This window comes from Ischnura elegans, chromosome 5 (genome assembly GCF_921293095.1).
Source record: "Ischnura elegans chromosome 5, ioIscEleg1.1, whole genome shotgun sequence".
NCBI classification, from domain to species: Eukaryota; Metazoa; Arthropoda; class Insecta; order Odonata; family Coenagrionidae; genus Ischnura; species Ischnura elegans.
Genome location: NC_060250.1, coordinates 62,152,161 through 62,163,484, shown reverse-complemented (window position 1 = coordinate 62,163,484; position 11,324 = coordinate 62,152,161). Strand labels below are relative to the sequence as shown.

Sequence of the window (11,324 nt, the reverse complement as noted above, 5' to 3'; positions counted from 1 at the left end):
ATACATTTTACACCAATTTGACCCTAAAAAATTGAACTTCAAGCAGTTGCAGTTATTGTATGCCAAAACTAATAAATATTTTACATTTTTTTATTTCTCTGAGATTTTGGGGGTGGAGTCATCCCCTCATCCCCCCGATACGGACTGCCACTGCTACGGACTATGCTATAAATATGTGATTAAAGTTGCTTTATATGGTGAGATGAAAAAGTTTAGCAAAAATTAACCTTTAAAAATTAAGCAAATAGATGATAGAAAATATTTGTTCACAGTTATGGAGGAACAATTGAATGACACGATGAGGAAAGGATGCTCAAGCCATCCATCCTTGCTTAAGAGTGAGAGGACATCTCAGCAAGTGACTCAAATATAAAATTAGATTTTCAGACTCTATTACAGTATTCCATGACATCCCATAACTTTACAGGAGCAACGAAATTCTATTACTTTTTCTGAATTTTCAGGTGCTCACTAATAGCGAACACTGTAATTTGCCGTGCTTCTCTACATTATTTTAGATATTCAGCTTATTGTTGAAAATTGCTCACTGAAAAAATGAGGATATTTTAGAAGTAAATAAAAACCTCCAGTATCACCGATGGGATGCCAAAGAGAACGACACTATCGATCATTTGGATTGAATAAAAAATCAAGAACTTGAGAATTGAAGAATGTGGATATGAAATGAATTCCGATAGGAAAAGAATTTTTTCTCCATCCATCTTCGAAGAGGTTGGACGGGTGGTGATTCAGGCAGCACTCAAGATAAACGGGCTAGGCGCCCTTCGTTGACAAATAGGATATCCTTTAAACGTTGGTGCTCAAGGAATTAAGTACATTCCAGAAAGCAAGCTTCGGTTTAATAAATGTGACAGTCGTATTAAAGACAGTTTGCACATACATTTTTATAGACGACATATACACGTGTTCCATGTGGATTTCTATCTAACACACATTCCTGCTTTGGGTGCACTAATTCAATTGGTTGGCGTTACAATGAAAAAACCCGAAATAATACGCAAAAAATCCTCAACTAATAATAATGATCTCTGAGATATTTTTTTTTCACAAAGTAGACATTCCAAAAATTAAATATTTTCAAAATTCTGTTATGATTAAGATAAGTATGAAGTTAAAAATTTGATCTTTCCTTAATTCGCACATGAAATTATACTTACCAGTACGCATTACTACAGCTCAACTGGCATATTTTCGTGGCGTATTATTACGATTGATGCAATTGCCTTGAAAGTTAAAGGGTGTATAAAGAAGAGCCTTGTGGTTAGCGTCATGAATCGAAAGTTAGAAAGTTTTACTTCATTACTTTCACTGATACAAAGCTTTTATATAAGAGACACAGAAAATTTTGAAATATTTCTACTCCTCATCCCTAAAAATTTAAGGTTATAACACAAGTTGCGTAATTATAACGTCACAAAAAACGGAATACACAATAAAGTGGGTGCGGTGTATTTTTTTAAAGCACGGCATAGTTATTTACATGACATTGCAAAAACATACGTCACATACGATATAGTTTGAATAAGGTTTCTCACCATTCTATACTACAAAGACTCAATATTATTCGCTTGCAATGCGTGTTCACGTAAGAGGTAAAATAAAGCGGAGATTTTATGCGTATAGTACTAGAGTTATGTCAATCAATCACTTCTGGTCCGACGCCCGTCAAACAGTATTCCATGCATCAGTGAAGATCTAGGCTACAATAAATGAAGATTGAATGAATAAATTCATGAGAAGTGAACGTGACATCATGATGAAAAATAAACTTCAGCTCTACCATTTGGCACAAATATAGTGGTCAATAAACGGCTTTTCCCACAGTCAAATTTTTTAAATAGTACCAAGTAGTAGTCAAGTCACACCTCCAAATATGGGGCCATGCAAATTTTATGTGCTCAATTTTTTATCAATATATTTTGGACCATGAGTTTTCCCTGTTTGAATTATACATTAAAAATATTACTTAACTCCAAAAGATGCTCACGCAAACAGGTTTGCACATGTCAATGATCAGCGTCGCAACTTTACTTTCAGTGAGGAATAATGAATCGCTTGTTAATTTGATGAATAAATTTTATTAATCTATCAGCTTTAAATTTAGAAATTCTCTTATATTTTGATCTAATTTTGCTGGATAAAAATATTTGCGCAAATAATAAATACTGTAAATAGTTCATTACATTTCCAATTTTGCGTTCAATTCATTTGAAATGAATACTTGAGCATGACGGTCCACAAATTTAACACTAGGAGGACGGGAGTTTCGCGCTACCTAGAAGGACGGCTAGGGGTCATTTGACCCCTAATATGTATTTTGGAATAAAACGCCTAATTTTCAACCAATATTCAGTTTAATCGTATGAATTGTTGAATCAGTTCATTAAAAACACTATTTAACATTATTAAATATTATTTACATCGTCAAAAGTTAATAACAATTATTTTTAAGAATCATGAATTAAACTGTATTTAGTAGTCGATTGCAAATCTACTAATGAAAATACATACACTCAATACAAAAGTTGAGTTACATGTTTAAACAATATGGGTACTGTGCTTACAAAATTTGCATAAAATTTTTTGAAACTTATTACTTACTTTGTCGTAAATCTCAGACAGACAGTATTTTTTCAGCGCTGTTTCCACAAATATTTTTTTTTGCGCTGAATGCGTTCAATTGACGATTTATTCATCTACACCTAAATCTACACATTAACCCGTAAGCCGCTTAAAAGTGTGTGGCAGGGGATGTTACGACACCAGCCATTTGCATATGAAAGGAATTTGTAAAATGGAAAGGAAATTGGTGCAATTCGGTGATATTCGGCACCTTTTTCTTTTTTTGTGCCCGTGGAGATATGGCTGTTGGATTTGGAGATGTGTAAATAAATTGATACATGCTATCCATCATATCTACTCCCGCTTTGTTTTTATTATGAAATAGAATGGTCTCTGGTATTCTTTTATTCGTTTCGGAAATAGTTTCGTCTGAGATCATGCTGCTGAGTGAAAGTACATTATTGCTCTTGTTTGCCTGATTCTACGTATGAGTATGGCCTAAGGTATTTTTGAACACTCGCGTTGAATGGATTACATGGGTATTTTAAGGGGTCATGGATATTTGTGCGTCACGCCTGTTTTTTTCAGATCGTCCATGCAAGAGAAGTTTTCCATTTTTTATAACTTCCTGCCAGCTGGATGGATAGAAAATAATTGTTACAAGTTACATTTATTCCTAAATTCTTGTATGTTACGGTCACTTCAGTAACTATTTATTTCCCCAACGCTTGATTTGATGGCCAATCATCATCTTTACCACAATATGGAAATTCATTTAGGCTGTATTTTCATTTCACATCTGTCAAAACCCAGTACTCGATTCCAAATTTGTCTGGTTTATTTGGAATTTACCTCATAAAAGGACAGCTGCATTTTGTTGGATAGAGCTGTGCATTTGCTATCACGCCAAAGTCGCCATCGAATTCACTACCTTGGACTTCGTTGCTTCCATCACACGCAGATGTTGATGGATTGGTCAGAATGTCCTTGAACTGATGTTTACGATTCACTTCCAGACTTATCTTCAATATTCCCTACAGCTATTTGAATTGCGACGATTCTCTTCTCATGATATATTTCTCGACTTCTTACTTTCTTCCTCAACTCGCTACTGATATGCATGCAAAAAATCTACAAACGAAAGCGCATTATGGTAGAATCTTCTCTAGTTGCATTGGAGGTATAGAGAGCTGGAGAGCATTAGAAATTCATTCAAAAGGACAAAATTTTCAGAAGTAACGCTAATTGCCGTTCGAAAGGCAGGGACTCAACCGCCAACCGTATCCTGATCCGTATCTTCCAGGAACTTGCAGTAATGCTTCTTCTCCGACCTACGTGCGGATTCCAAGGGTAGGATTTACGGTAGAATTTTACAGTCCACCCAATTCCTCCGCTCTCTCAATAAGAGACAGGATTTTTCCCCAGGACGCAGCGTGCAGTCAACTCCGACGGGGTCAGGCGGCACTAATGCTGGACACACGGCAAAGGGGCTAGGTCAAGTGACAGTGCCGTCAGGCCAGAAAAATGAAAGTTATTCGTAAACCTGATGAGTCGATATTGAAAATAATGTCTCTAAGAGCTCTGAATCTTGGACGACGGAAAGCAATTCTTGGGATACGTGACGATTTTCCGGTGTGAGTAATAAAATAATCATTGAACAATAAATAAAAGAAAATTAAAACATCATAATTACATGAATTTACGCAAATCAAGGATTGAAAAGGTTTTATTTCCCTTTGCTGCCCAAAAAATATCGAAAGATTGTGCACAGCAAGTCGCTATGCCTAGGTTTTCGATACAGATAGGAGCCCTTGGGACGAAACTGGCATTGAACCGGGTACTTCCAGATTCAAAATGAAGCAAATTATCTACCACACTAGCCTCTTGCTGATAATATGATATACATAGCAATAATGTGCCCACGGGCAAGAAAATAGCACGAAAACCAGTTGTGGGTCAAATGACCCCTAGCCGTCCTTCTAGGTATAACACGTCATAAAAATTTTAAACAAAACATTATTGTTGAATTTTCACTAATTTATCAAAATATAGACCAAAATGAACAAAGTCAATAAGTTTCAAAATTTAAAAAAATATTTTAATAAGAGAAAAATAATTTTGAATTCTGAAAATGGGTCAAATGACCCCTGCCGTCCTTCTAGTGTTAAGCCGATATTTTTTTATTTATATCAAATTTAAACGATAACCGAGCAATATAGATACCGCATTAAAATACGTAACGGCCATATGCATAACTCTAATTATATCGAGTTTGATTAAATTATAGCTATCCCAATATGCATCCTTCCATACGCTTAAATATTATATAAGCAAACTTTTATCTCCAGTACATATTCTAAGAATCTTACCACGCGGTTTTGATGTGTCGTATAACCTGTGCTCATAAAAAATGCATTAAAAACCATATCTTGCAGAGGTAACTTTTTATGGCCAAAATTACAGATATTTTTTGTTAAAACTCCTTTTTATCCGTAAATATTGGTCCAGAGTATATAAGCGTTATATAAGCTATTGATACATTATATATACAGATATATTTCAAATCTCTTTATCACGATGCACTGAAGCTTAAGTTTGAAAATAAGTGATTCTTAATAAATAAATACGATTACGTTGAATGCAAATGCATATGTTAACAAGTTAAAGATAAGAAAATTGTTTGATTTCACTCTAACAATAAGACATCTTACATAAAATCTCGCAGAAAATTATGCAAAATGCCTATTTATAGTACGATATTAAAACCTAATGAACTTAACCCTTTGAGTGTCAACCGGTTTTCTAGGTACTATGCCAAAACAGCCGAGGTATTTTTGCTGATTTTGCAGTAGGTTAGGGAAAAAAATTAAGTATCAAAAACAAGAAAAGGGCGTACGTTCAAAAAATTAGGAAATCTTTATTATAGGTGGTTTCACCTTTTCATTATACTATTTGACGAATTTTTGGTGATATGAGTTAATTTGTATAATTGGAAAAAATAGTTAATGTTAATATAAAATGAATATTGACAATTGTATGATTAGTTAATTATCAGCATCTAAGTGTGACATTGCATGAGGAGCGCGATAGCGCTCCAGGCTCTTTTCGCGAGAGATAGGAGGAGCACGATAGCGCTACCCGGCACTCTTAGGGTTAATGTTATTAAAGCATCCGTTCCAGTAAAAGAAAACACATTCTAAACAAAAGCCCATTTGTGTAAGTAATACATGCCAGCCATGCAAATCTGATGAAAATCAAATGAAGGATTATCCTTGATGCCAGCACCACATGCATACAATGAGGTAATCTTGGAGTCTATGCTCAAGGCGCATCGCCTTCAGCGAAGCGAGCCAAGGGATTCTGAGGTATTTCCTCTTACGCGGTTACATTAATCCTCATCCTTGGTAGCTTCATGCCCAAAACGGCCCTATCCCGAGGTAAAAGCTCAACTTGGAATATTACACAGGGCCTTCTATCAAATTCGGATTAGGCATCTATTTAAGGAAAAGACCATCCCCATCTCTTCTAGTTCTTGGCTTGGAAGCTAAAATAGTCCCTCGTATTCGAAAAATGAGCAAAGTAGAGATGTTATTTATAAACTATCCTAATGATATTCATATTTAGGAGACAGGTTATTGTAACACCTAATTTTGAGTGGTTTGTTTTGGTTGTTGGTGTGACGAAATAAAAGCAATAATAAGCAGCAGAGGTGGAGTGAGGTAATTGTTGGGATTGTTGACGGCGGAAGAGGAAGGAAAGAGGGGACTCGGATTGTAATAGTTATGGCGGACGGGTGTTCCCTCGCTCCCGAGTATGTATTATTTAAAGTGAAATAAAATGTTTGAAAGTAACGTGAAAACGAAGTGAAATTAATCGAAACGTTACATTTTGGCGCCGCAACGTGTAGGGCACGACTTCTCGAAAGGATCGAGACCACGGAACGCCTTGAAGAACGAGTCGCGTCGTAGAGAGCGGGAATTCAAAATGGCGGGAATGAAAAAATTTTACGAACTCAAAAAGGTGGATTTACAAAGTTTGTTGAGGGATCGGGGATTGACGATTCAAGGGGCGAAATTTGAGCTGCAGGAGCGTTTAAAACCGCTTTTGATAAAAGAAGGAATAGATATAGAGACCCATGAGTTTGAGATGGAAACGGAGGAGCAAGGATACAGTGACCTACGGGTGCTATTAAGACAGCTGAAGGAAGAACAGGAAAGGCGAGATAGTCAGTTGAAGGAAGAACAGGAAAGGCGAGATAGTCAGTTGAAGGGAGAACAGGAAAGGCGAGATAGTCAGTTGAAGGAAGAACAGGAGAGGCAATATAGTCAGTTAAAGGCAGAACTGGAGAGGCGAGATAGCAAACAAGAAGAAAGAGACAAAAAGTTGGAGGAGACAATGAAGAGCATCAACGAAGGGTTAACGGCGTTTCAGCGAGAATATGGTGGGAGAATCGCCGAGCAAGAGAAGAGAATGGAGGAAATACGCGACCAGATGGATGAAGTAATCGCTGAAGTAGAGACAAAATTGGGTGAGACTGGCGAAAAATTTGAAGAGTTGGAGTCAAGCCAAGCGGACATGAAGGCCGGGATTGAGGAAATTAAGGAGAAGATCGAGGAAACAGAGAAGAGGATGGTGAAGAAATTTAATCAGCAGTCTATCAGCAAAGTGACCGATCTGGACGAGGGCGTAATCATTGAAATTACAAGACGTGTTAAGGAGGATTGCGCTCGGCTAACCCTAGCACCAACAGCCGTAGGTGCGGTGCAAATGAAGATCCCTTCATTCGATGGAAGACACAATGCGCGACCCATGAGATACCTCCAGGAGCTGAGAGAGTATTGGGAAATGTACCGCTTGACAGAAGATGACGCACTCCGTGTAGTGAGACAAGGGATGATCGGGAAGGCTGGAGAATGGTTTGCCGCGACGCAGCATTTATACGGAGACTTCGCAACATTCCGGACGATGTTCCAGGAGCAATACTGGGGGGAAGAGCGACAGATAGAAGTAAGGAGAGCCCTCGAAACGGGAAAATACCCGGATGACGATAGGCAAACACGGGTCGAATACGCTACCTCTAAAATCAGCGCAGCAAAAGAGTTGAGGCCACCGATAGATGACAAAAGCTTAGTATACCTGCTTAGGCAACATTTCGGTGTGGAGGTGAGTGTAGGGATGGTATCCCACAACGTAAGCTCGCTTCAACAATTCTTAGCTTTGCTGGCGAGATACGACAGGATCCCGGGAGAGGATAGACATCCTGGACAGACGGGGCAAAGAAGATGGTTTGATCAAAACCAAAGAATGCAAGAGGAAAGAAACCACGGAAGCCAACGGCGACCGGAAGCAGGAACACCGAGATGGGTAAACCAGCAGCCTCAACAATATGGGAGACGTCCGTTTTCGAGGAGACAGGACGAGAGAAGACCATATCAATCGCAAGGATATTACCCAAGGTTCGAGAGGGAAAATGAGAGGGACGAGCGACAAGACGACCGACAACAAGGCCACGATGACGTTACGAGAGGATTCAGATCGGGACAAAGACACCCCATAAACTCACTAGTAGTGGAAAACAGTGAGGGACTAAACCAAGGAGGCAAGACGGCGCCGGAAAACTGAGTGCGGCAGGGTATGAAGAATGTCCCATCATGCCAAATGCCGAAAAAGGAGATCGATTTTGGGACTTACCGAAGGAACAACGGGTCAGACAACGGAGAAATAGGGCACAAAGAATAGTAACACATGAGAAGAATGAAAACTGCGCGGGAGGAGGAGCGATCTGCAATGTCTTTGAGTCACCCCGAGACTACCTGATGGAGAGAGGAAAGGATGCCCCGGGAATCGTCAAGTGCCCGGAAATTGAGATCAAAATAGAAGGAGTCACCGTAAATGCGTTGATAGACACGGGATCAGAGCTGACATGCATTAGCGAAGAATTTTATCGTGAAAATGAGGACGTACTAAGGAACGGTTTAGAGTTACCAGTAAATGGAATCCAGATAACAGGAGCTATTGGGAAAAGGAGTGGACGTATAAGAAAACAGATCTATTCAAACGTCGAGATAGGAAAATTAAATATCAATATGGCCTGTAAGGTAGTACCGGAATTGATTAAACCCTGCATCATTGGAACGGACACGTTGGCTCAACTATCCGCGAAAATTGAATACGAGACCGGAAATATAACTTTAAGCGATGGAGAAGAGAAATTTACCTGCACCTTCAGAGAGCTACGAGACGATTCGCAGCAAAGCTCAAGGCACATAAATGAAGTCCAGGGGCTGATAGAAGTGGAGAGCAAGGAAGGAGAGCGAGAATGGAGCCTAGAAGAACGCATTAAGGAAGCGGTGAGGGAAATAGATGGAATACCCTGGAGTAATAAGGAGGAATTGGTGAGAATGATCATGCGATACAGAGATTTATTCAGCGATAAGCCCGGATTGATAAAAGGGTACGATTATAAAATTTCAATTAAGGTGGGAGAATTTTGTCAACGAGGATATGGAATTCCATTGAACTTCCGGAGTCAAGCAAGGCAAGTAATACGAGAGATGCTAAAGGAAGGGATAATTGAAGGAAGCACATCCCAGTATATCTCACCATTAGTTTGTGTCATAAAGAAGGACGGATCTATCAGACTCTGCATGGACGCAAGATCAGTAAATAAATTAATAAAACCAGATTACGCAACCTCCAGAACAGCCGAGGAATTATTTCAACAGTGTGCCGGTGCAAAATTCATGACATCCATCGACCTAACGCAGAGTTTTTATCAAATCCAGCTACATAGCGATTCAAGGCAGTACTGTGCATTTTCTTTCGAGGGTAGAATCTACCAGTTTAAACGTGTCCCGTTCGGGTGCAGTATCAGTAGCAGCGCTTTAGTAAGAGCACTCAGCCATGTACTAGGCGACGAAGTGGAAGACTATTGTTTGAACTTCGTAGATGATTTACTGATTGTCTCCAGATCCTTCACGGAGCATTTACAACACTTGGAGACTGTTATGAAGAAATTACAAGATTCAGGCATTACGATTAATTTCAAGAAATCGGAATTTTGCCGCCAAAAGTTACAGTTCTTGGGCCATGAAATATCAACGAAAGGCATTACCATAGCGGAAGAAAAGTTTGCGCCTATTAAAGAATATGCAAGGCCTCGCAATAAGAAGCAAATGAAAGCATTCTTAGGTTTAATTAACTACTACTCAAAATTCCACCAAGCTCATGCAGAATTGACGGCGATATTAAACGACCTGACGAGAAAGGACCGTGCCTGGGAATGGAAAGAGGAACATGAGGAGGCTTTCAAGCGTACGAAGGAAGAATTTTGCAAATCCGTTATGCTGCATCACCCAGACCCAATGAAGGAATACTACATACAAACGGACGCGAGTGGGTACGCAATATCAAGTCGTTTATATCAACTAACGGAAGACGGGGAAGAGCGGGTTGTGTACTTCGCCAGCCGAAGTTTGAGAGGTGCAGAGTTGACATATAGCACAACATTAAAGGAGCTCATAGCTATTATTCATGCCCTCAAGAAATACCGAAGCTTCATTTTAGGATCTAAAATAATAGTCATCACCGATCACAAAGCACTGTCATTTATATTCAACTGCCGCCTACTGAATACGACTATATCACGTTGGATTCTATTAATTCAAGAATATAATTTTGAAGTTAGATTCTGCGAGGGAAAGAAGAACGTAGTGGCGGATACACTTAGCCGCTATCCTTATGACACCAAAGAAAAGGGCCAATTTCCACAGGAGGAAACAATAATAGCGATGATCCTAGCAGATCAACCCTCAAGAGAGTTGAGAGAAGGGTTAAGAAATTTAGGAAGACGCCAACGCAGTGATCCAAGATGGAATGAAATAATTGAACAATTGCAGGGAGGAGTAGTAAGCGTCCCGAAATACCAACTCACACCCAAGGGATTGGTAAGGATTGTGGGTGACCGACGTAAATTCTGCATCCCGCAGTCTATAATAAGACGTCTGATAAAGGAAACCCATCAAATGTATGGTCACATCGGTGCGAAAAAACTGTTCCAAATGCTAGACGAGCAGTTCGCATATCCAAAGCTTCACCATGAAATCAGGAAGGTCACGGCGACGTGCGAACAATGTCAACTCATGAAAGCACCTAACAACAGCCTATTTGCGGAAATGCAGAACGTAGTACCTGAAGGAATTAACGACTTGGCGTGTATAGACATCGTGGGCCCGCTGGTCAAGGGACAATATGGACATCAATATATCCTAACGGTGATAGACGCATTTTCAAAATATATAAAATTATACCCTCTCCGAAGAGCGAATACGTTGAATATTCTTAAAATAGTATTCGAGCACCACGTCCCTACAGTAGGGAAATGCAAGAGGATCTTAAGTGACAGAGGTACACAGTTCACTAGTCCAGTATGGGCAAGAAGACTAGAGGAAGCAGGAGTGAAACCTGTATTCTGTAGCATAAGGCATCCGCAGGGCAATTTGGTAGAAAGGTACCATCGAACTTTGAAAACATTGCTGAGGATATTTTGCTACCAGAGGCATAACACTTGGGTGAAATGGTTGGCTGTCGCTGAAGCTTGCATGAATGACACACACAACACGACAACGGGAGTGACGCCGACGGAGGCACATACCGGCCGAAAGCCAGAAAGAGCTTGGGATGAGTGGCTAGAGATCGAAGAAGGGGAAATGAGATCAGATATTCCACGCTTGATTGAAGAA

At 39.5% G+C, this 11,324-nt stretch overlaps 1 protein-coding gene across 1 annotated transcript; it reads left to right on the top strand.

The window, feature by feature from the left end:
* Positions 1-6,729: 6,729 nt before the first annotated feature.
* On the top strand, positions 6,730-8,205 carry LOC124159705 (trichohyalin-like). Its single transcript, XM_046535616.1, has one exon. The coding sequence runs from the start codon at positions 6,730-6,732 to the stop codon at positions 8,203-8,205; it is 1,476 nt and encodes a 491-aa protein (XP_046391572.1).
* The last annotated feature ends 3,119 nt before the right edge of the window (positions 8,206-11,324 follow it).

Coding starts and splice junctions, on each gene's coding strand:
- LOC124159705 (XM_046535616.1), top strand. CDS start 6,730: ATGGAAACGGAGGAGCAAGGATACAGTGACCTACGGGTGCTATTAAGA.